This window comes from Xenia sp. Carnegie-2017, unplaced genomic scaffold (genome assembly GCF_021976095.1).
Source record: "Xenia sp. Carnegie-2017 unplaced genomic scaffold, XeniaSp_v1 HiC_scaffold_24, whole genome shotgun sequence".
Lineage (NCBI taxonomy): Eukaryota > Metazoa > Cnidaria > Anthozoa > Malacalcyonacea > Xeniidae > Xenia > Xenia sp. Carnegie-2017.
In genome coordinates this window covers 7713303-7739101 of record NW_025813487.1, presented here as the reverse complement: position 1 = coordinate 7739101, position 25799 = coordinate 7713303, and the positions used below count along the sequence as shown (strand labels likewise).

Here is a 25799-nt window from a genome sequence, read left to right as displayed (position 1 = left end):
TCTACTGTAGTACCCTGTGATCCACCGTCATATACTCTTTAATCAACAGTTATACCCTACGAGATAGCATATGAGATATCGAATTTGTAGCGAATTCAGATTTGGTAAATTTAAGAGAATAGCAGTAGCAAATAAACTGAGCTTAAATGGGGCAAAAACAGGATTTATTGTAATTGGATCTAAACCCGTGCATAGTAAAATCCGTGATTTTTAAATAAAAGTTACTATTTGCAACAAACCGATCAAGCAAGTTTCCCAATATAAGACTTTGGATGATATTGTTGATGAAAATTTACCTTGGAAGATGAATACAGATATTATCAAAAAAAAGTTTCATGTGGTCTGTATGCTCTAAAAGTAATAACACAATTTGCTAATCGAAATACCCTTAAACGTTTATACAGGGCGCATCGAAAAATTCTAAATTCAAATCTGTGGTTAAATAACGTAAAGTAGATTTGAGAAAATCATTTGAGTTTTGCGTCTTTGTTAAGTCCATTTGTTTACCTTTCAAATGATGTTGTATGAACCCTTCAGCAGAAAAATGAAGGAGTTTTCTTCGAAAAATAAAATTAATAGAAATCACAATTTTCCGACGATGGAAATTGTATTTTTTTTCTTTTAAAATTTATTCCCACAAAGCTTTTAAATGATAATCATCACTGCAAGCTTTGGTCCTCGGTATCATCTGGTAGACTGGCACAATATGAAAAAGTTTCAGCTGAATGGAATAAGTCTAAATCGTAACAAAATTATGAAAATGTTATTCAAAAACAATTTCTTGAATGCTAAACTTGCATTATATTTTGTCTTTACGTCTCACTTCAATATTCCCTCAACGGAAAATTTTTATTTCACGCAACAAATTTGAACGGAAAACTGGTTGGTTAATTTTAAGAGAATCTTGAATGTAAAGTGGTATAAACAGAAGCATAATGGGTTATTTTTTATCACGATGTAAAAATTATATGCTTTTCTCGAGATTGCTTTCGGCAGTACTCAACAAAGTTTGATTTGATATTTTTTGATAAACGCTGTATAATGCATTAGTACATCCATACTTCAATTAGTGTTGCGAAATTTGGAGTGTTTTGGTGGAAACTCAATCTGAACGTTTATACAAACTTCAAAATAGAGCAGCACGTTTAAATAGCAAACTTGCCTAATAAATGTAATCAAGAAACTGTCTTAAATGCTTTAGACTGGGAACCTTTAAAAGAACAGTGATTTAATAGGAAAGCAAAAACGATGTTTAAAATGCAAAATAACAAGGGTCCAAATTGCTTCCGAGGCTTATTTACTTTCAAAAATGAACTTTTAAAATTTAAACTACAATCTTTTTGGGAGAAACAGCTTAGTTTATTTGTTTAGACCACGTACCAATAAAATGAAAAAAGTTCTGTTTTTGATGGAGCTGCCCAATGGAACTCTGTGCTCACTAATTTGCGAGAGTGCAAACTGTAAAACTCTGTTTTGAAAAAAAATCGCTACTCATCCGTTGTTAATATAGTATTATGTTTCAAAATCTCATCTTCAAGTTTTGCATGTCAATCTTTTATTTTTTTTATAGTATTATTGCTGCGGGGCGAGCGAGTCTGAATCGAAGCGAGCGTAGAAGCAACCAAAAGTGTGCAAAGAGGCGTTTCGGAACTTAATTTTACGAAGCGCAAGGAATTGTCGTCGTGTACATTCTCGATGCGCAGAACACAAATTTCAACTCGCCAAATATTTCTCCAATGATATTTCTCATGTGAACACAAACTACAAGGACACAGTCTGCACTATTATTTGCACTATCTGCTGATTTTAAAATATTTCAGGATAGCCATCCCTGTACTAAGACGCTAGTAATTGTAGTGTATAGTATGTCAATATTTATTCATCCATTTTGCTTATTGTTTCTCTTTCAAACTGCATTAAGTTTGGTCTTTATATTTTTCGTATCTATAGACCTATATTTATAGTGGCATACACTTTTATTGTAATAATGTAGAGTTACACTAGCACTAGGCACTATAGCACACAATTTCATGTTTTGAATACATCCTTCAATTTCTGTTGGTGTAATTCTACAGACTGAGTTATTGCTAGAGCATGTGGCATACTTCTCATTTTGCGTTTGCAACAGCTTATATTCAAATATAATATTTTTTAGTGTAACCTGTTTCAAACATGGCTTGCCCATTTCTAGTTATTCCAGTTGATAAAAACCAAGAAGATACATGTGTTCTTTAATAAATTTGCCACTGGTATTATCTCAAAGGCAAATAAAACCCCATCTTTTAACCAAGTTAGTTTACACCAAGACCTAAGTGGTAGAAACTGATGAAGCTCATGTCATTGATGGAAGACCAATAGATAATCAATCTTTGGTGGAACAAAAAATTGTTTTTCATATGAAGAATGTTGAAAAATTGCTGCGGCCACACATAAACTTTCCATGAAATGTAATCTATTGGAATGGGGCAGGAAAGAGCATATGCTCATTGGATATTGAAATTTTTGTTGCATCGTCTTCGCTTTGCTCTAATATTTATGTTGATATTTATGTTGAAAGGATTTTTTGCAAAATAAATCTTGGAAAACTAAACTTGGTTCTTGATGGTTTTCCTCCTCTTAATACAAGTTCCAGGTACATTTAACATACATATGATGTCCACTATCATGTGAGTACTTGATTGATATGTAAGTTAAAGTACTAAATCTGACCAGTAGCGTCGCCAGCCTGCAGATTTAGTTCCGCTATGTAAACTTTGAAGGATAATCACTATTCTTTTTTTAAAAATCTATTGTTCTCACAGTCAGTAAACACAAACATACTTGCATAGCAGAAGTAAAAAGTCGAGCTGGCTAGGCTACTGAATCTGACACGATAACAAATAGCTTTTGAGTATTTTGAATGGTTGTGGACAAACAAGGTGCAAATATTGATCATTGTTTAAAAAGAAAGATCTCTTTTAATGCTTCTTCATCACCAAGAAAAAGTTACTATAAATGAGTCGAAAGTCATTAGTAAAGCAGAAAAAACTTTGTCACATTAAACTACCCCAAATTGTATGGGGAAACTCAAGGGCTCTACTGATTAGTTGGATGATATAGTACAGGGACTGGTTGCGTGAAGCCCGGATAGCGTTAAAGTGAATACCGATTCAGTAGCCAAAACGATGGCGAAAACGTGATGTGCTTGTTGTGCTTGTAACAACGATTCTCGCTATCCAAACTTGATGAAAAAGAATGAAAATGGTAATCGCGTTTCAACGGTTTTCAGTGCAAAAGCGCTGGCCGCAGAAATGTTTCCGCTGGATAATAGTGTGTGCGTTTCATCTTGGGAATGAATTATAGAAGATAAAGACAGCTACATTTGCCATTTGGAATCAATACATTACGAACGTTTGTGTGCCGAGCCCTTTGGCGTTGGGAACTAATACAACTAAACAGAGTCACTATTTTCACATTATTTCTTTGGATTGTAAGAATCGTATCTACAAGTACCCCAAGCATATTACTTTGTAGACACCGTTTTGTTTTCTTAATTCAGACTCGTTTACACTATATCAGATTGCTTTCGCATCGGATTGTTTTTCTATCTGATAGAAACTTATATGATTAAGTGTTCACAGTATATGGCCTCTTAGCTGTTCCAAATGTTTCTTATTTTTGGTAATGAATAGTTTGGGTTCGAATCGTGTGCCAACATTAAATAACATGTCGCAAACACCCAAATTGTTAAAGTCGTGGACAGACTCTGAGATAGAGAAACTTCACCGAGCTATTATGAAGTTTCGGGCGTAACAACAGTCAAATTTTGCACCAAATCAGAGTTTCTATCTAACTGCACTGTTTACACTAGAGACGCTGTAGTCACATAAGCCTGGTTCCCATATAGCTAATCGTCTCGATCGTCAGTCGTTTAAAAGCTTGCAGAGACGATTAGAGTGATTTAATGGAAACATTTTCGACACGATCGAAACGAACGAAGAGATCAAAGCGATTACAGTTGTCTGGATAGAGCTCTGTTCGAAGCGTGCGATTTCGTCCCTACACGCTTTCAGATGACAGACGATCGAGATGATTATATAGAAACCGGGCTATAGATAACGCAACGCTTTTCATGTCACCTCGAGATCATTCACTTCAAACTTTTTACATCACTTATGTAATCACTGTTATTTAAAACAATTTTAAAAGGATATTTGTATCATAAAACTGCCAAAAGAACACATTAAAACTTGAAAACTTTTAAGTTAAAACAGTCAACGGTGTATAAGAATATATAATAGGCTTTTAAGGATGTACGCAAAGTTTACAGTTTGTACCACGTGACACATGCGAAAATATTACACGTGCTTCCTATTTGCTAAGTGATGGATTGACCATGTACTTCGTACTAATAATCTTACATTATTTATGATAAACATATCACAAAATCTTTTCAAACTTCACAACTAAGAACGCCACCAATAATGTTAAAAAGAAATCTTAACACAGTTTTAAAAGATATGTTCTTTATAATTCCTAAGATATACTCGCGAAAGCAAATCTAGCCGCTGGGTCCATAGTTCATTTTCTGTACATATAAATTGGCTGCGGGTGCATAACTTTTTGCTTGTCAATTTTTTCTAAAGGATTGTGTATCTAGGAAATAATTCATCGATCACTCGTAAATGTTGGCATTGCATCAAAGCTAGGATTCGAATTTGCTGAAAAGTGGAGTAACACTTCATTTAAGTTAAGAAAATTGATCGGAATCAGCTCATTCGGGCTTTGAATTTCAATACATAATTTCTATTTACGTATATTTCAAACCGTTTAAAGTTATCTACCAAACTTGTAAAATCGACTAAAGTATCACACAGCAAATGCTTTTCTACCTTAAATAAAGTTGATTTCAGCTGGAGTTCAAACTTTTAGGACGATTTTAGTATATATATTGTAGTACTGAAAATTGCGTCATAACATTTTGTAACAAGTTTGCTAATGCAATTGACATTTCAAACTAAGAAGGGTAACTCAGTTGAATTTCGCAGTAACTTTAACAATGCTATTTGCTTTTGCCGATAGGAAATTATTAGAAATTGTTTTGCTTATTGAATCACATTGCAGTTACAATTGACGCGCTTTATTCAATTTTCCTATTCTGAAATTTTCTCCAAAAAGAGGAACTCAAGATAGGAAAATATAGCTTGAATTCTTATTTTAGATACCAATAACCATGGGTCAACTTTAATTTTCGTCGTTAATTGTTCATGTTATATTGCACCTGCCTCAATATTTGTTAATGACGAAGAACAGACACCGAGATCTTGTTTATCTGTAGAAATGAAGAAATATGTTGATGATGAAACATGTGAATCAAGAATGACTAGTAAAAATTTTCATTTGTAAACACACCAACATCACTTGAAGAGGTTTGCCATTCACACACAGCTGATGCAATTAATCCATTTCATTCTCAACTGAATTACTTGATTCTACATGGTCAACCTGATTTGAAACTGTCTTCAACAGATTTCTACTCATTAAACTTGAATTCAAGCAATCCGCCTGAATATGAGTGGGAAAATTCATGCCCATATGACTTGGACAATGATGATGATAAAGGAAATGATATAGACAGTCATCACTCTATCCAGCCGACAGCACATACCATAGGAAAATATAGAGAAGAGTATGGAAAAGAGGAGTTTGACCAAGTTACTGGGTTCGATTTTAGAACTGCTACTAAAGACTACTCAAGACAGTGATGAACATATTGATATAGACAACAATTCACATACTCCTGTGTCAACCAATGAACTTCAAAGTTGTGATTCATTTATAACAACTCATCAATATGACTTTCAGTTGTCCAGAACATTACACACTGAAGCATTCAATACATGTCCAAGCGACTTGGACCAAATTGATGACAAAGACACTGTCAGCACTATTCCTTATTTCCTTACTTCAGATTTATCATATCCATCTGATTCTGATTCTTTAGATCCATTACTTTCTAACTTAAATGATTCGTCTGATGATGTGAACAGTTTTGATTAAAATTTACCTGAATCAGATGCACCAGATGAGCCTGATGCATCTGGTTCTGATTCATCAGATTTTTCCGATTAAGATTCATTGGAGTCTGATACAACCAATTTATTAGATTCCGGTTAATCAGTGTTGAATTCAACAGATTGGCCATGCTCATGTGATTCTGATTTAGATCCACCAGAATTGGATTCAAATTCATTTGAATCAGATTTAGCATATTCACCTGATCAATCTGATTCTGATTCACCGAATCCATCACATTTTGATTTATCAGCTCTATCTTATGATTCATATTTAAAAGTAACTTTCCTAATCCACAACATTCTGATCCATTGGACTCGAACTTAAGAGATTTTAATACAGCTCTTCCTTCTCATCCATCTAAATTACATGTTAATCCATCCACATGATTTAGGATTACTTCATCTACCAGATTCTGATTTCTCAACTTTACATTCCAAAAATGACCACAATGACAACGATAAACATCCACAGTATTTGCAGGTGAAAAGTGAAAATTATGCAGAACCAAATGCAAGGGTAAATGATAGCATTGAGCTTGAGGAAGACGATGTTGATCAAGGTATTGAAATCAATTCACCTCTGCCTATTCAAGAAATTGCAGAACAGGATGATTTTGATGGAGGTGTTGGGATAAACCCACTTTTTCCTATCGAAGAAAGTGAAGAAGAGCATGATTTCGAACAAGTTTTTGCCATAAACTCACTTCTCCCAACCCAGAAAAGCGAAGAACAGCATGATTTTAAACAAGATGGTGCCATAAACCCACACCTCCCAACCAAGAAAAGTGAGGAAGAGCATGATTTTGAACAAGTTGTTGCCATAAACCCCCTTCTCCCAATCCAGGAAAGTGAGGAACAGCATGATTTCGAACAAATTTTCATATTCTTTACAGGAATGGTGCTAACATTTACTACAATTTCACTACAGATATTAAGAATCCCCTTTTCCATGGCAAAAAGAAACATCTTAAATATCAACTTCCTCAGAAACAGCACGGTCGTTTCTCCCAACACCACAATCATTAAGACCAACTTGCAAAGAGAAAGAACTTTGCTTAGGACTAGCAATGATTCGAGCTGATTTTTGTAAAGGTTGAGAATGTTCAAGGTCATTATTAAAAACATTATTGAACAGATAACTACACCCATCATTATTAGGCATTGCATCACTGCATCTTAAAGCTTTATTAGCAGCAGTCCAGTTTTTCTGTATTGCGCCTGATTACGTTTCATTATGATATGAACTAAAATAAATAATAAAATGTAACTGTCACTCTATTTATTTTTGATTGATTTAAACATATCCTAATGTTACAACCCATTCCCCCTAAGTGCTGGTGATCACAACATTTAGCAAAAATGATCAGTCTTATTCACAGGTCATGGTAACTTATATGTCTCCTCAATCATTTGTAACTTCTTCTCTTCTTTACATGCATGTATCATACCTAATTTATCTATAACCCTAAAAATTTAAGTATAACGTTATAGTTTACTTGCTAACAACAACAAATGGAAAATGCTCTAAGCAACAAAGAAAAAATAATTTAGCTGACATTGCAAGCTTACTAAAGAAATGGGCTAAGTTAATAAACCAATCTAAGAGGTAAAAAAGTTGGTTTGTAAGTGGTATATTAGTAAATAGGCTTTCAAAATCGTAGGAGATAAGGAATTTGTGACCAGAAGTTGATGAGTTTGAAAGATGAGAATCGTCGAGGAAAGTGAAAGAACCTTTAGTGGAGTGGTCATCTGGTATGAGTGGTGTTAGAAAAGAACTACGATACTTAGTTAAACTATAATTGTACGAGTTAATTGATGAAACTATCGGTCGTAGTGAAGGCGATTTTTCTGGTTCTCGTTTGTTGGGGAGTTTCGGTAAGCCATAGAAGCGTGAGGGTTGAGAATCTCTAAGGAAGATTTCATTGTAAACTTTGTTGTTGATCGAGTCTTTCTTTAGAAGTCTCCTTAACGGTCGTTGCAGTTTGGCTTCACGTGATAGTGTGACGTCTTCTTTGAGTGAGGTTGAACACATCTCAATTTTGTGGCTGACATTTTTTGATGTTTACATTTTTTTAATGTGTGATTAATCATAACGTCTTCGCACATTTCAATCATTATTGAAATTTATGTCAGAGACGAGATAATGTTTCAAGCTTTCTAACAATTTGTCATTTATAGTATTAAAGACATGTTTAACAACTTAAAATCATGTCACGTGTAGGTGCTAATAAACAGGCTGCAATATTGATTCATTAGGGAATGAGAATCTGAAAATTTCTATAGTCATTTGTTTCCCTTGTCAATTCCGTGGAGAATATAGTAAAATTCATTTTATTTCATGGAAATTATGAAAAAACCCATGAAAGTGGGATGACCTCCTTTAAGTTCATAGCTATAAATGATACTGTAGCATCTGTGTTGTGTCAGCTGTAGTCTGTGTATTCATTGAAAAATCTTATAAAACTTATAAAATCTTCAGAGCGTTGACAACAGTTCTGAAGATTTATAGTTAAGTTACAAGCGTTATAGTTAAGCACAATTTTTTGGTTTTATGAATGTCCTACAATACAGACCATACTCAATATATATACTTCAAATAGACGTATATTATTGTTAATCTTCTTGCCTAATTACGGTTCTCTGCAGTTCACAAAAAATTACTTTTTAGCGCATGCGCATTTAGATAGTTATTCAAAAAATAGAACTGCTGGGGATAAAACGAAGGTAGACTTATCTCAGTAACGTGTTAATTTGATTTTAAAAATTGTTAATTTGATTCAAAATAATTAAATAAATGTCTTAGTTAATGTAAGTTAGAGTTAATGTAAATTTCTGTCTCAATATACGGCAAAGAACTTATAATTCGCTTCGCTTTTGTCATCCAATGCCAGATGGCTTAAGTGAAACATGAAAGTATTCCAAGTGCCAGCGTTGGCGATCTGCCATTGCAGTCAACAGGTCTTGTCCAGAGAAGCCAGTTTCTTCCTCAATGATGTTTTTGACGGTGACAAACGTGTGCCCAATTCTTCTTTTTGTGAGGGTGTCGATAGCAGAAGCCTACCAGCGGGCTCTTCATGACGACTAATATGGCCCGCAAGAGTCAAACGCCGCTGACGAACCTTTTCAGACACACGAGGAAACGTACCGTACAGAGATTTGTTGGTAGGATGGCTTTTCCAAGATATGTCATAGGCGTGTCTGAGCATTCTTGTGTATATGCCTTCGAGACGCTTTTTATGTTTCACATTTAGCGTCCATGAATCTGAGCTGTAGAGAAGGATGGTTTCAATGCAAACCTTGAACACTTTAGTCTTTGTTGACTTCTTGATTGGAGACTTCCGAACTGCCTGAAGAGAATGCACCGTACTCCATGCCAACGCTATTCTGACAGACATATCATGCTCAGTATCTGAATAACCACCAAGGTACTTGAAGTCTTCAACACAGTCGATTTTAGAGCCATTTGATGCAAAAAGGGGAGTGACAGATGATGGATTCAGATGCATGTATCGTGTCTTTGGAGCGTTGTGGCGCAGACCAACCTCTTGACAGGCATTCTCTACACGCAATCTTCGAGAAGTGCAATGCCATCAGCGTAGTCCAAGTCAGCAAGTTTTTCAGCTGGGTATCTGCTACTTCGGCGAGGCATGAGTGTGAGGCCGTCACTGCTGGTGATGGAAGTGCGGAGTGCGTAATCAACAACAATGATAAATAGAAAAGACGCCAAGTGATCACCTTGAAGAACACCAGTGTCAATCTTGAATGCGTTTGTTTCTCCTTCCGGGGTGAGTTCTTTAGCACAGGTGTCTTTGTACATTACTTGAATTGCATCAACAACGCATGATAGGATTCCATATGCTAAGAGGATTTCAAACATTCGATCACGGTTGATGGAGTCGAAAACCTTTCGAAAGTCTATAAAGGTTATAACTGCTTCCTTGTCGTGATTTTTCAGCTCCTCAACTGTACGCCTTAGAGCCAGTAAATGAGACGTGGTTGATCTTCTTTTGCAAAAACCATTCTAATTAGTTCATAACACCCAGTCGATGACTGGCCGGATTCTTTTGAGTAGGCAGCAGTTGTAGATTTTCGCTGCTATTTGGGTGAGCGAGATGCCTCTATAGTTGTCTGTCTTCTTGAGATTCCCTTTCTTCGGTATGGGAGTTAGACCAGAAACACCCCATTCTTTTGGGCGATTGCCATGAAAGGTTTCGTTACAGAACTTCAGCAGGGTACTCTTCACCTCAGGTAGTTTCCAAAACTCTGGTGGAAGACCGTCCAGCCCTGGCGCTTTCCCATTCTTCAGAATCCGTGTGGCAGAGTCAACTTCATCTTGTGTTAGATCACCACAGTCTATTTCAGCGAAGGTGTCGAATGTCTTATGAATTGGAGAGAGATCAGGCTGTGCACCAACATCAGCCTTTAGCAAGTTCTTGAAATGATTTTCCCATGTCTTAAGACGGTCATCACCTTCAATAAATATAGTGCTTCGTGACTTTTTCCCTGACAGGGTCTTCACTAAATCCCATGCATTTTTAATGACAGAGGCTGCCGCTGGCGTTTCAAATGAGCGTAAGATGTTGTTAATCCGCTTGTCTTCATAGCTGTCATACGTTTTGCGGAGATTTTTCTGAGTAGACTGCATGTTTTGGGTTGAAGCCCGGAGGGTAGCTTGCGTGCTGTCACGACAGGCTCGATATCAACAGTTTTTGTTTCGTGGCTCTTGGTAGACTTTTTGGAAGAAGCTCAGCGCCCGCATCTGTTGCCACTGAAACAAATGTCGAGTAGTCTTGCTCAGGCGGAGAGAGGCTGTTGAAGCGCTCTGAAATTGTGCTGCCAACTTTAGTAGCAAGTTCTTTGTCAAGTAATAGCGCTTTCCAGTGAAGTTTTTTCTTCACTGGAAGAGCAGGGCGGCGTAAACTAAGTTTGACAGTTGCAGTTACCATACGGTGATCACTAACAACATGATTAGATTACAACATGATTAGATTACAAGAAGGCACGACACTCACTAATGCTGTTTCTCCACCGTTTGCGGTACAGTACAAGTCAATTTGTGAAAGTGACCCTGATGGCGATCTGTTGCTCCAGAGCTGGCTTTGCTTTTTCTGAAACAAAGTGTTACCGATAAGAAGGTTATGTTGTTGGATGAAATGAAAGAGTAGGAAACCATTAAGATTTGATGATGAATGGTATGAGACACCTGTGTCGACTTGAGCGTTCATGTCTCCTCCGACAAATAACATGGAGTGAGATAGCACATCTTCAATAACTTGACTCAGTTTTTGGTAAAAGTCAGAAACGATGGGTTCATCAAGAACGTTGTGAGGTGAGTAGCAAGCAACAACGATAGTTTTAGGATTGCCTTTCAATATAGAAGAGATGGTGCGATTGTCATGTTTATCGACTGATTCAAGAAATGGCACTAGCTTTGCATTTATTGCTATACCAACACCATGTATTGAGGCTCCAATAGAGCTGCGGCTGGCTGTCGATGTAAACAGAACAGATAATCCTATGTTACGAATAACTATGTCAGGATCGTTGTCAGCATGCACGAAACGATCCTCTTGTACGCATGTGATGTCGATGGCGTAGTTGTTAAGCAGTTTGTTGAACTCAGCTTGTGGTGATTATAATAAATCTTTAAAAAATCATAAAAAATAAAAGGAGCGTTGATACTATACATCCCACGGAAAATTTACACTACGATTGACATGGGGACTGTCTAACTCATACAAACTTTTGGCACACACCACAATACTGTAAAGTTTTCACGGAAGTTTTACACTAAAAAGTAAAAGTTATTAAAATGATAACTCTAGCAGCAGGAGAGTAAATTCATCAGGGAGCCAGTGAAGAAAAAGTAATAGACAAAAGCTTCTTTTCCATCTTCTTGAAAAAAGAAAGGTAGGTAAGTCTGAACATAGATTGAAGAAAGCCATTAATACCCCAAGACGAACATATATTTCCGTATTTATGTGCAGGATTTTGCCTTTTCATTTATATATACTACACAGCAATGATTGTATGGACAAAATTCGACATTAATTATTGACTTCATTTCTGATTACCAAATAACAACAGTAGAAATAATTTTAATAATGAAGCTTTCAAGGTCAGCTTTAATTTTTTTAGTTGGGTAATGACACTTTAAACCTGAATTTGGTTAACATTCATATTTCACTCACGTTTGAATTATCATCATCTTCCTCAGATCCACCACAAATTATTTCACACGCTCCACAAGCTTCTCAGGCTGCTCGTTACATGTCGGATCTAATGTCGACTGACTTCATCTCATATTTCTGTACACTTGACTTAACAACTTCAAAAAGCAAAGTTCTTGCCCAATAGAAACAAGATTGTATTTGACATCGCCATAGTGAATGATCTTTTAGCATCTTTAAGCTTTAAGTTCCACATTTACGATGAATGATTCAACTTGCTTTACGTTTGAATCCTTATCTTGTGTTGTTAGCGCTTCATTTCAGAGTCAATCGTGTCTAGAAATGTTTAAAATTTGCACCTCCAAAAAATTCAAAACTGGCCACTGTCTCAGACATCCATAACAAGCAAAGACACAGCTCAAATGAAACACAAGTGTATGGAAGCAAAGCTATCATGAAAACAGCATGCAAAAATATGAATTTTAAATAGAGTAGAAAACCAAGCACCTTTGGGATTCATCACTCATTTGACTCAAACACTAATGTACACTTCTCTATTGTTTATGGTTTCACGTGTTATGTTTATATTATAATTACCTTCGATATACAATCAATTTTTTGCACAACTATAATCAAATGATTCTTTCGGGAAAACGTTTTCCATCGTATAATATGTTAATCAACGACTTTTATAGAACCTCGGCTGTAATCGATATACCACCCTGGGCGTTTCGCGCTGTATAACAGCCTTGGTTCCTTACTTACGTCCAGTAGCATACACGCCCATGACACGAGAAATATTAACTGAGCTTTAAACATACGGGGGAAAAGGGGAAAGAGGTTGTCGATATTTGGCAAAACTCTCATGGCAAATTTAAGAAACATCCAATTTGTTACATTTCATATAAACTCAATTTTCTGTCTGTATATCAAATGCTAACTACTAACGGCTAACCCATAATGAAATGAAGCAAAATTTGAAAGAAGACGCTTCTCCTTGACACCCAAACATTTCACGATGAGAAAACCAGATAGAAACTAGTGTATGGGGCTATAATAGAAAACCCGTTTAAGGGTTTGTATTCACTTCATTTATTGGAAGTAATGTCAACTGTTTTTGGGTAAAATGACCATGACGAACAACATGGCATATGTGCCATTTCCTCAAATCGGTACGAAAGTCCTGAAATCATGACTAACAACAAAATTTAATTAATTCTAGACACAATAAAAAAATCACATGGTGTTCAGTATGCTTATCAAAAAATATAAATGTTACTTCTTTTTCAAGATTGAAGTGGTTTTGTGATATCTTTTAATTTCAATCTAAGGCCCGTTTTAAACGTCGAACTTTACATCCACCGAACGCATTAAAGATAAAAGAAAATGAGATGAGTTTCCTTATTGTCTTTTGTTTTAAATGCGTTCGGTTCATGTAAAGTTCAAGGTTTGAACAAGGCCTAAGTAACATCAAACACTTTAAGTTCTACGTACATTCTTTTGTTGTTTTCTCACAACTTTTATCCCTAATTATAGCTCCTGTCAACATGTCCGATTCCTATTAATCATAATTACATATTAATTTATTAAGCCATTAGTATAAAGTATCTGTTTGTTACAAATTTAATGTAAGAAAATTGATATGATTCTACGTGTAAAAGATGTAATTGTAGCTGATGATCTCACCTTGTGAACCATTCTTTACGTACATATATACAATATACGGGGGTGTTCCCAAAAAGGAACAAATACGGAATGTATCAAAAAACAGTATTATAAAATTCAGTTTATTCTGAAAATTTATTTCCTGTTCACCATGTCCTACTGATGCATTTTTCTGAACTAAATTCTGGGAGACTAATGATATGCATGAAAGTCGTTTGATTTAGATTTGGAATGCTGCAAAGCATTTAAATCGGCAAATCAACTTTCGAATTATGTCTATTTATACAATTAGTTGTATTGTAATATAGGTTATGTGTATAGTAATTGCGATTGGTTCGTTAGTAGTCACATGACTTGAAATAAATGCACGATTTCCTGCCAGTAAAACAAGTGAAAAGGTGTTGCCCGCTCATTTTAAGCGACAAAAATCAACTATTAATAAAAAAGAATTAAAAAAACACTCGGAAGTCAACCTAAATTGCTGTGGTCAATCATAGCATTTTGTAACGAAATGCTGCCAACCCCCCAAAAAGACATTGATTTTATTGAAGAGTTGTGGAAAATTATGAGTTTTTCCCTATCTAAAAAAACACTTAATGTACTCTCCCCAGGAAATAGTGAGCCTAAATTCCCGAGAGTCCCAATATAGGTTTGGTGTAGTGGAAAATGTGAAAATTATTTAAGACACTATATATAGATGAACACACATATATTGTGACAATTTTGTAGAAAACATATTTATACAACGATTATTTCCTACATTAACATACTAATATAATAAAACTATGTTAATATGTGTTAAAAAAACAAAGTTCAACAAAACACTGAGCAAAAAGAAAGTTTCTCTTGAAATAAGTTTTTACAAGTGTTAAATGAATGAATCCCAACCACTCTTTAAAATGGCAAATGCAATTGTTCTTTTTTGATAAAATGACGGTTACCAACAAATAATGTTGCTGAATGTGAGTGAAAGTTATTATGCAACTATCGAATGCTTATTTTAAAAATTGGTATTTTTGAATTCAAGATACGACATCTCCTTTTCTAAAGCACCAGTAATCTTCACATGGCAGTTGGAAAAGTACTATTACTTTAAAAAATGGTGTTGAGTTATGGGGGATTCATTTATTTAGCATCTAAAATTTAAAAAGCAAAAGAAAAATCTAGAAACCTAAAGAAAAAGTGCAGTAATGAAACGTCTGCATACAGTCAAGCTACTCGTAAACGAACATCCTTGAAACCACGACCTAATGTCTGCTTACGGTACATGTCCATTTATGAGATGTTATGAAAGATATCTATTCGCTATACGTAGATATGTACACAACAATATGAAATAAATTTAATGATCTAAAATTGTTCTTTACACAAAAATAAAACGCAGTGGATATAGAAAAATGACATCTTGAAAAAGAAAGACGTTGAAATTTTTCCATACTTTTCATTCTCATTATTTGATGTAGTTCTTAGATGTTGAAGTTACTTTTTTTGTGAATGATTTGTTGACCATTTATATGAACTAAACTGATCATTTTCACTCTACAATCAGCGTTGATGTTTGCTTTGAATTTTTATGACATGTGGCTGTTAAGATCTTAAATCATATCACAAATGTTATAGTATCATTCAAGTACATATATATTTCAGAGCATGCGCAAAGGCAATCGAGTGTCATAATATTCACAATGACAGTGTGTTTGTATCAAGAACCAGCTTCAATTACAGATGCAGCAAAAAATCCTTTAGCCATCTCCAAAAGCCACAATGTAGTAAATTCAATTTCTTTTTATTCACTCACATGATTACTTATGCGTTATGTTCACATCAAAACGTCCACATGAGATGATAATTTTCACGTTTCAGTTTTATAAAAAGTGAACAAAGAGAACAGCCAGCTTCACCATTTTAAAAATGTAAAAGTTCATATCTTCCAATTTTGACAACAGATGACATTTCCATTAACACGTGACCTGGGTGACGTTACAATGTACAACAATAAATCCATAGGGAAACATGGTACATAAATTTGTCATTTCTTTCATTACGATACTTCCTGAAATAAAGCTCTCTTTCTTGTAGTATCGTTTCAATTAAGAGTAGACGTTGGAATTTTATAGACAAGCCATAAACATATGAAACTTTGTCAAAGTAACTTGCAGTATGTCTACTGATGTTTAAGTTGATGCTGTCAAAAAATAATTTCCATAAAGTATCGATTCACAAAGTAAAAATGTTGAAACTTTAACAATGCTTAATATAGATTTTGCATTAAAAGTTAAAAACTTGTCATTAAACATCCTTCCATATGCAACATTGTGGTTTGTTTTCTGTCTCTCTATATTGAAAAACTTTCTTTGACTTTAGTTAACTTTTCTTGTTCGTACAGTAACACATGGTTTGGAGTGTTCAGTCACAATGGTTAAATTGTTTATCACGATGATGAACGTCAATCATGAAAACATTTTCTTGTGGAGTTTACGATTTACTTTTTAACAGTCAGTGACAAAGACAGCCAAATTTTAAGTTTTTCTTGAAAAAATTAGCAAAGGTACCATTGTTTTATTATAAATTTACATTTTACAATTGATAAAGATGAAAACATTCATATAACCGAAGTAACAATTGGGCTGTCTTTGTCTCTCTTAACAACTTAACACATAGATACTTTGTACATCAAAATGCAATAATTAAAAACTATTAAGAAATTATTTCAGTGCAAGATAGTATTGATTTAATTAGTAACAACTTTTTTTGGTGTAAAAGAGTATCGAAAAACGTGCAATATTAAAACCATCCTACACTGAATACATTTGCATGAAAATTATATGTTTACATAGTGTAGATATAAACAAAATATAACCTATGGTACAATAACTAACAAAAATTTGCATTTTATATGTTTGTGTGATAAGATAAAAGTCAATGAAATTAATTTCTTGTGCAAAGAAAATTATTATCTTAGACACGAAATTATTTATGTTTATAGTTTGTCTTTATTGTCATTGAATTTTCATCTTTAGTTGATTAACTTCAGCTTTTATACATGATCTCTCTCAATGTTGACATTATCGTACACTGCGGTCTCTGCACAGAACAATCAAAATTAGACAAAGGTCGTTTCATGAAATCATACGCAAACAGACATTAATTGAAATGTCAACAATGATAGGGATCATGTATAAAAACTGAACAAGATTATCTTAAAGATAATCTTGTTATTATCCAAAATGGTGAGAAATTTTACCATCGAAAATCAAATTTATCTTCGTGGCAAGATGATTTTTACGCATTGTACCGGGACCTTTAAGGAAGAAAAAATTAAAGCAAGCTTGCGTTTACGACAGTAATATAAAGTTTTTCGATCTATACTCAAAAGCCGAGGAATAAATGTACACTTTTAAAATGTTTCAAATCAATCAAATCTAAGTAATCTAAGTTACGACAAATTATATACCTATCATCAACAAAGAAAAATTTGACTCGAAAAAATGACCAGTGCAACTATAAATAATTTGTATGTTTTTAACGTCAAACACTTTCACATACCCATTAAAGTAATTTACTAATAAATTATCTGCTGAAGGTGAAAAAGCAGCGTATTTTATACAGCGAGTAATATCAAAATGAAACCTTAAAATGACTTCGTCAGGGATTAAATTAGCGATTTCCTTCTTAATTACGTCATTCCAACCATTAATAAGTTTGTCTTCATGCCACATACAGTAAATCATCTGATCCTTAAATTCAACTTTAGCGAACACGTGATACTTAGAGCTACATGCAAATACGTGCACATTTCGATAACTTTCAAAACTCACTGATATTTCTTTTCGCTTGGTTTCAACATTGAAAAACACAAAAGAATCAGTTTTTTGACAAGCAAATGATACATCACTCACCTCAAAATTTTTTTTGTACCTTTTAGTTCATCGAAACTATATACAAGTTTTGTCAAATCATTATTCCAAAGCTCAGGAATATTTTTTGCCGTAAGCAAAATAACTCCATTTTCTACAGCAACCATGTCACTAAAAAAACATTCCTTAACAAAAAATTCAAATGTGTTGAGATTGTATGGAATTATCCTTGAATTTTCTTCATTGCTCCGATACAGAAATTTCCCATTTGAGCAAAATTTCTCCTTATAAAAACTGTAACTGTTAGTTAAACATGCACGCGGTATTGAATAAAGATAAAAGTTACGTCCGTATTCAAACAAAAGAACATTGTCGTCGTTCAAAATAAAATAATTCTTTCTTCTTCTAATAAAGAAAAAGTTAGATCTAATGTCATCGAAAGGATCAAGAGGAAAAAGCGAAGTTTGGAAATCAGAATCAAAGTCAGGAAGTTTCTCACCAGAGGGATTTACAATAAAATGTCTCTTCGCAATGAGAGGATGCCAACAACAACACCAAGAATGAAGACCAACAGGGAACAAAACAGCAAACACAATTAAAAACGAAGACGGTATATGATCGTCGTAAACGAATGTTTCATAATTACTCGCTACATCAAATATTTGAATCACTTTTCTTTCCTCAATAACACACAAATATTTTCCAGAATTAGAAAAACACAGTGAGGTCACATTATTAAATCTAATACTGCGTTGCTTCTCACCTTTCTCAACGTCCCATACTGTCAAAGTATCTTTGTAACTAGTGACCATTGTGTACTTATCCTTAGAAAAACATTTGTTGGTAAAGAACTTAGAAGTAGAATCATCACAATGGAACGGACTGGAGGAAATTTTACCATTAATATCTAGTATCTTATCAAGCTGAGAAGCAAAAATCAAATCTTTGAATGGATAAAAAACAACGCAAAATTCCACCTTTTTAAATAGCTCAAACTGACCAGCAATCTTTTTTATCCATAAACATCTGTTTGTTCTCAATGAAAAAAGTTGCACGATGAATCCTTCATAACCACAGACGACGTAATCATGATTTCGTGAAACATCAACAGAGATCAAGTCTTTACGTAAACGTAATAATCGAGCCTTTACAAAACCCGTATCTCTGTACTCTAGATATGGTGAATCTTCAAAACGTGTTTGAAGCATTGTGGTGGCTTGAGACGAAAGATCTTTGACTACGTTGGCAACGTACTGCAAAAATTTTACTTCATTGTCAGAGAAAGAAGAGTACGTCATTACAGAATAAACTTCATTAAATAACAATCGAATGTCCTCAGAAATAAGAAAGTACACATCATGTGCGTTGAATAATTTAAAATTTTTAAAAGTACGACGAGAGTCAACCAACACAGAAGCAACTAAAACTTCTAAGTCAACAAGATATTTACAAACATTTTCAACGATATAATCATTATCAGAAATATCAAGTAAATGAAGCAACCAATACTTGACTGAGTACCTCACTGACACATGTTTGATGACGTCATAGTTTACACCTTCAGCTTTGAGGTTATCCAAAGATTTTAAACAAAATTCTAAAACAAGTCGATGACCACAAGAAGTTTTTACTGAGTAATTATGTTCTCGATCATCCAACAACCAATCATATAAGGATTTGTGAAAAAACGAAACACATCCCTCTTCATTGGTAACAAACAGACAAGAGATAATTTTTCTAACCCTAAGTGATTCGCGACTCGAATTCAAACAAAGAACGTCATTGATCATTTTCCAAGGAAGAGGTTCTTTAGCAACAGCCAGAGCATTTAAAATTGACTGAAACATTTCGTTACTGATATCAAACGAATCTAATTCCTTACTTAATCGTGTTAAGCAAATTTCGTAATATTCATTGAGATCTTTTGGTATGGACGCATTCAACAAATCCTGACTTTTGACTTCACTGGTAAGAAGCGATGCAAGTAACATAAGTCCGTCAACTTTTTCTACCAAAATATTTCTAACATCAAGAAGGCTGTCAGTAGCGCCAATTCTTTGTTCCATCAAAAATTTAATATCCTCTAAATTGCGATCATCGCTACAATTAATGAACAGTGGATTTAATTTTTCGAACTTATTTAAAGCAACTTCGTTAGGTCTTGTTGTAACAACAAAACGAAAACAAGGCGGAAGTTTGTGTAAGTGATTAGCAAGCAAATAAGTAAGGTCATCCCTTTCTGGATAACCACATTCATCAAGAGCATCCAACACAACTAGAATTCGCTTAGGCAACCCCGAAATTGTAACACATAACTCAGTAAAAAGAAGGGAAAATAATCCTTCCACATTCATGTTATTCAAAGGCTCAGAGAGTTGACCTGAAAGTTTTTTCACAAGAAGTTGTTTGTAAGCAGGAAAATTACGACTAACTTGCATCGCTAAAGATTGAAGAAGTACGTTGGCTTTATTGTAACGACTGTTGTTGTGTTGAAAGAAATGAACTGCAGTCAAATATTGTGGATAACGTTTACATAAAGTAGCTGCAATTACAGATTTACCCATACCAGCAACAGCAGAAATAATAAATGCACGATTTTGAGAAGTGTCGTCTTCGAACCAAGCCAAAAACTCATCAAAAACCCATTCCCGAGTTCCCTCTAAAAATTTTTCATAATGATGTCTAATTTCACTTTCAAAGTTACAACTTACAAGTTTTTTTGTCAAAATATCTTCTACTGGACGTGAGTGAATTTGACGTTTTATTTCTTGCTGATTGCTTCTCATTTCTTCCTGATTCATTTTCATTTCTTCCTGTGTATTTTTAGTCACACACAAATGATTCTGTACATCAAATTTGAATTTGTGCCATTCTCTCACAATTCTTTCACATTCTTCATTACCAAAAAACTCATTTTTCAATCTATCTATTTCTCCCTGACTTATTCCTAAACGAACTAATGGTTCACTTATTTCCAGCCAATGATTTTCAAATTCATCAAAGCTTACTGAAGTGTCAGGTAAGTGAGCAAAACGATCATTACGAAACAACCTGATACGGGTAATATCTGCTTCAATTGAATGATCGTTGGGGTTATTTAATGACGTCCATATTGGATCATGAGGTGGTTTTAAACCACAAATATTACGCAGGAGTATACAAAGTAAAGTAATGTCAAACTTATTTTCATTTGGTAATATTGGAGGATCTGGATACAGTTGATCCCATTGATGTGGATAGATTTGTCTACTCTTTAGACTTGAAAGTAGTTTCGCATTTTCGGGATCATTTAAAACATTAAATAAATCAGTACCTGACAGTTGTTTCCTCAATGTTATTCTTAAAGCTTCTCCACCAACATCAACAATCAATCTCATCAACTTTAAACCATTAGTTTTCTTGTCTGAGCTCCAGAAAGACCCCATGTCGCTACCTTTGGTAAAAAGTAGGTAAGACTTCCATGGTAAAAATTTATTGTGGTTACAATGGAAAACTTGGGGCCGGTTGCACAAAGGCCAAATAGCGTTATCCATTGGATAGCAAAATGTTTTAAAGTCTTACAAAACCTCTTAAATGGGAATAATATGTGATTTGAACTGAGCAATCATTGAAATAAAATACTGCTTCCAAGATTACAGAATTTCTTTCAACTAAGGAAAATATAAACACAGTTTTCTACAAGATTGAAAATTTTACTATCCAACGGATAATGATATTCACGCTTGATGCAACTGCATCCAGATGTACAACGTACATAAAAACTATGGTTAAGACTTGAAAGGTAATATGTTAACAAAAACATTAGAATGATAACATTATTTAAAAATTTATTATTTTCACATAAAAAAACAGAAAAAATACATAGCAGAGCCAAATATTATTTCAGGTAATTACATGAATATCTAATTTTGCATGTGATTATCATAGTGGCAACCATTCTATGGCTTTTTTTGACCAATAGGTGCACAGAGCTGCCAAACTATACCCAGTAATATAATTATATATACAGCAGTAAGTTGCACAGAAAGTGGTCCTACTGTATATTCTCTGTACTGTGGTTGGGGTGACATAAATATTTGGATGTAAAGATCCCTAGACAACAATGGTTTTCAAAGGAACTTAACACATGTAGCCTATATTATGCATACATAATATGATCTCCAAATTAACAATCATCCTACAGTCCTGCCACAGTTTTTCTTGTTAAAAAAGGGAGTGTGTCAAGAAATCAACAAAAGTGATGAAAGCAATAAAAATGGTCAACGAAACATTGTAATAAGAAAACCAATGAAAAATTGGTGGACATAATTTTTTTAAGAGTTGATCCAAAATTGTGTAAAAGATGTAAGAATCTGTACGCCTATGACCAAAATCATTTTTCATTGGTTAGATTATTATTCTAAAAAAATTGGCAAACTACATGAAATAGCTAGCAACAAAAACATATCATATACATAAATTAATATGAAGCCCCACCCAACAATTATTGATCTTCCTGTACATGAATGAATCTAAGTAAGTAGATAAATCTTGTAACAAAAATATATTTAGCGACCACACATTGTCCACAATTATTGATCAGTTATAAAAGATGAAGAACACATATAAAATATTGACTTTAGTATGTCATTTCAGTAGCAAATGAACACATATCAACAAACAAGTTTTAGCATGTCAAAAGTTCAAAATATGTTGATGTACGTAACTAAGTGATGAAAACCCTCTAAAACGATCATTTTAAGATTAAACGATGACAAAAATAACTTTCGAACAAAGAGCAAATCATTTTAAACACAGTGATTTAATGTTCTGCTTCACTTATATTCATATATTTCGTATATATTTCCTATACAATGTTTGAAATCTAACTTGAATATCTTGTTTATGTTTGTTGTATTTTATGGTTTGACAATAACCATGTCTAAATGCTTAACAAAGCAAACTAGCTTTAAGGTCGAATCATACCTACATTCAGTGGCGTAGCTAGCGGTCTGGCTGGTCGGGCCCAGCCCGACCAAATATTTTCCCAAAAATGAAAAATTTGTTTTCTTTAAAATTGGATTTGCGAAATGTTTAAATTCTGCGACTCTTTTTGGAATAATCCACAGTCTATTAGTGTAATATTTGTTAAATTGCGTCGTTATTAGCAAAATTATCATATTTTTAAACGTTACTTAGCAACAATGACTAGTGCATTTCTAGTGCCAGGCATTACGCAGTTTAGTCGGGCTCTGAAAATTCAGCCCGACCAAATAGTAAAATCTATAGTGGGATTATCTGCAATCTGATTGGTTGACAGCAACTGAGCAAACTCAAATGCGCTGTTTCGTCACATCTAGTCGGGCTCTGAAAACTCAGCCCGACCAAATAGTAAAATCTATAGTGGGAATATCTGTAATCTGATTGGTTGAGAGTAGCTGTGAACACACTCAAACGTTTAACAACATCTCATTTTCAAAAGCGTGACTTGAATTTTGAGCTTTCGAAATATACGTTCGGAAATCGTGATAACTTACATTACAATGGCTTCGGCTAATGAAATCGATATAATAAGTGAACTACAAAAGAAACCCTTTTCTGTTCGACAATCAGGCGAGCAAAATATACTCGTAAAGCAGCGGCCAATTCCAAATTTACAAGCGACTGCAGGCATTTGAAGCTTTCAGGAAAGTTGGTACTCGAAGAAAGATTGGCTTTGTGGTAGCTCAGAAAAGAATGCATTGTTCTGTTGGCCTTGTCTTTTATTTTGCCCTGGATCGTCATCTTCATGGACGCAGATGGGATTCAAAAACATGAAGAATTTCCTATCCGATTGTAAGAAGCATGAGAAGGCAAAATCGCACATGGGCGCCTACAAGACCTGGAAGACTTACTACGGTTTTCAGCCTCGTATCGACTGTATCATGTCACAAACTAGACGTGAAGAGATTCAGCGTCATAACGAGGAGGTAAGGCAAAACAGGGAAATGTTGAAAACCATAACAGAAGCTGTTTTATACTTGTTTAGGCAAGAGCTTGCATTTAGGGGGCATGATGAATCTAGTAGCAGCATGAATAGAGGAAATTATAAAGAGCTACTTGAAAGTCTTGCCAAGATGGATTCTGTTTTTGAAAGGCGATTACATGGAAGGCTTGCTGAAGCCCACCTTGCTGGGGAAGGGCGGTTTACTGGAGTCTCTCCTGATATTCAGAATGATTTGATTGATTGTCTTGATAAGATAATAAAGGATGAGATTTTAAAGGAAATATATTGCTGCACTTTCTTAACTATACAGGTTGATGAGGCAACTGATGTTTCTACCAAAGAACTATTCAGTGTAATTGTTCGAATGGACAAAGGGGAAAGTGTCAATGAAAGACAGCTTGGGTTTGTTGATGTCAGTTGTGATAGGACTGCAACTGCTATATCATCAGTAGTTAAGGTAAGTTAAGTCAATACAATAATGTGAAAGAGAAATTTATTGGACAGACTTATGATGGTGCATCTGTTATGTCTGGTCATCTCAATGGTGTTCAAGCTCAAGTTCAGCAGGATTATCCTTATGCTCAATTTGTTCACTGTGCTGCCCATAGACTAAATCTAGTATTATGTCTTGTATTTAATGTTGTTTGTTTGTTTGTTTGTTTTATGTCAAGCTGCATCCTCCATTTCACCTGTTAAGATTTTCTTTGTTAATATTAGTGCTTTCTGCACCTTTACTAGCAATTCCCCCCAAAAGAAAAGCTTTACTATCATCCCATAGGCTTGAGTTTCCTATTCCTTGTGACACAAGATGATGTTATAGGGCTCATGTCATCAATGTCTTGCATTCTAACTATGAGAAACTGATAGACATATTTGAAAATCTTACTGATAATCCAATAAGTTGGGATGATGAAACGTTAAGTAAGGTTACTGGTTTACTTGGCTACCTTAATGGCTTCTTGTTTTGTTTCTTGGTACATGTTTTCCAGAGAATTCTTGAGCAGTCATCCATACTTTATTCTATCTTGCAAGACAAGGACACTGTTGAATAAGTGGGACCACCAGTAACCAGGTATGACCAACGGCATAATTACAAACAAATGTATTTTGAAATTCTTGACACAATTGTGACTATGCTTACTGAGTGATTTCAGGATATGGAGCGTTTTAGATTTTTGACCTTGTTTACCCTAGGGTGTTTAAGATGTGGAAAGGTGAAGTGCCCTCAGAAAAGATAAATCTTCTAAAGGAGGTTTATGGTGATATGTTTGACATACCAATGCTAGTTAGCCAACTTTGTTTTATTTACAGAGATAAAGACTTTCACTGTGATTCATGCGATGAATTATTGAAATATATTTTTCAGTTCCATTATCAATCTAGTATTCCAGAAATTGTAAAACTGTTAAAGATAAATGGGGTTTTGTCAATTACAAGTGCTTCAGTTGAGAGGTCATTTTCTTGTTTGAAGAGGGTAAAAAATTCTCTTTGCAGGATTTCCATTCACAAAGACATACTGTCAGAGAAAGAAGACGCCAACACATTGCATGATGAGGTAGTAAAGAAGTTCATTGAAAAACCACGAAGACTTGCTTTCTTATACAAAGAGGTATTCATATATGGCTGATAGCAAGCTGATGATGTCTTACGTCCATGGCATGTGAGAATTTTTCCGGGAACTTTTTAATGCAGTCAATAATGATTGTCATTTCAGCACGACAATTTCATCACAACTTTTGATAGTTGTTGATGACAAATCTGAGCCTTTTTCGGTTCTTTTGTCAAAGTTTCTTTACAAGATGTACATAGGTATCTATTTATGTATGTGGTGTTGAGAAAATAAATCACATATTTGCAACTATTTTTGAACTGTTTCTCTGCTTTACTATAAGATCCTTCGGCAATTTAAATTAACCAAAATGGTTCTATTTCCTGCATAAATATCACGCATTTGCTTTCTAAGATAGCCGTTTCCGACGTTCTAGGGAGTCTAGTTCTAGGGAGAAAATTCGGAAAACTTTCTCGCTCGCGCCTCGTGAGCCCGACCAAATGTTTTTTGCTAGCTACGCCACTGCCTACATTAGTC

At 34.5% G+C, this 25799-nt stretch overlaps 2 protein-coding genes across 4 annotated transcripts in view; one reads left to right on the top strand and one right to left on the bottom strand.

Moving 5' to 3' along the window:
* Window positions 1-11029: 11029 nt before the first annotated feature.
* LOC124452060 overlaps window positions 11030-25799 on the bottom strand; it is an 88400-nt gene continuing 73630 nt past the window's right edge. The window contains exons 3-5 of the mRNA XM_047002653.1: window positions 21062-21181; window positions 18248-20188; window positions 11030-11679 (exon numbers count right to left, since the gene is read on the bottom strand). Coding sequence (XP_046858609.1) covers window positions 11030-11679; window positions 18248-20188; window positions 21062-21181 — 2711 coding nt within the window. The remainder of the gene's footprint in view (window positions 11680-18247; window positions 20189-21061; window positions 21182-25799) is intronic.
* Window positions 23122-25538, top strand: LOC124450676. Of its 3 annotated transcripts, none has more exons than XM_047001310.1 (4): window positions 23122-23696; window positions 24024-24170; window positions 24703-24785; window positions 25208-25538. In XM_047001310.1, the coding sequence occupies exons 1-3, from the start codon at window positions 23526-23528 to the stop codon at window positions 24763-24765; spliced, it is 381 nt and encodes a 126-aa protein (XP_046857266.1). In that variant the 5' UTR covers window positions 23122-23525; the 3' UTR covers window positions 24766-24785; window positions 25208-25538. The 3 variants fall into 3 exon arrangements, with proteins under 3 accessions (XP_046857266.1, XP_046857267.1, XP_046857268.1); XM_047001311.1 differs by lacking the exon at window positions 25208-25538 and adding an exon at window positions 24908-25196; XM_047001312.1 differs by lacking the exon at window positions 25208-25538 and having other exon boundaries at window positions 24614-25196.

Coding starts and splice junctions, on each gene's coding strand:
- LOC124450676 (XM_047001310.1), top strand. CDS start 23,526: ATGGGATTCAAAAACATGAAGAATTTCCTATCCGATTGTAAGAAGCAT. Junction 23,697..24,023: donor TTCAGCGTCATAACGAGGAG/GTAAGGCAAAAC, acceptor TTAACTATACAG/GTTGATGAGGCAACTGATGT. Junction 24,171..24,702: donor CTATATCATCAGTAGTTAAG/GTAAGTTAAGTC, acceptor CATGTTTTCCAG/AGAATTCTTGAGCAGTCATC.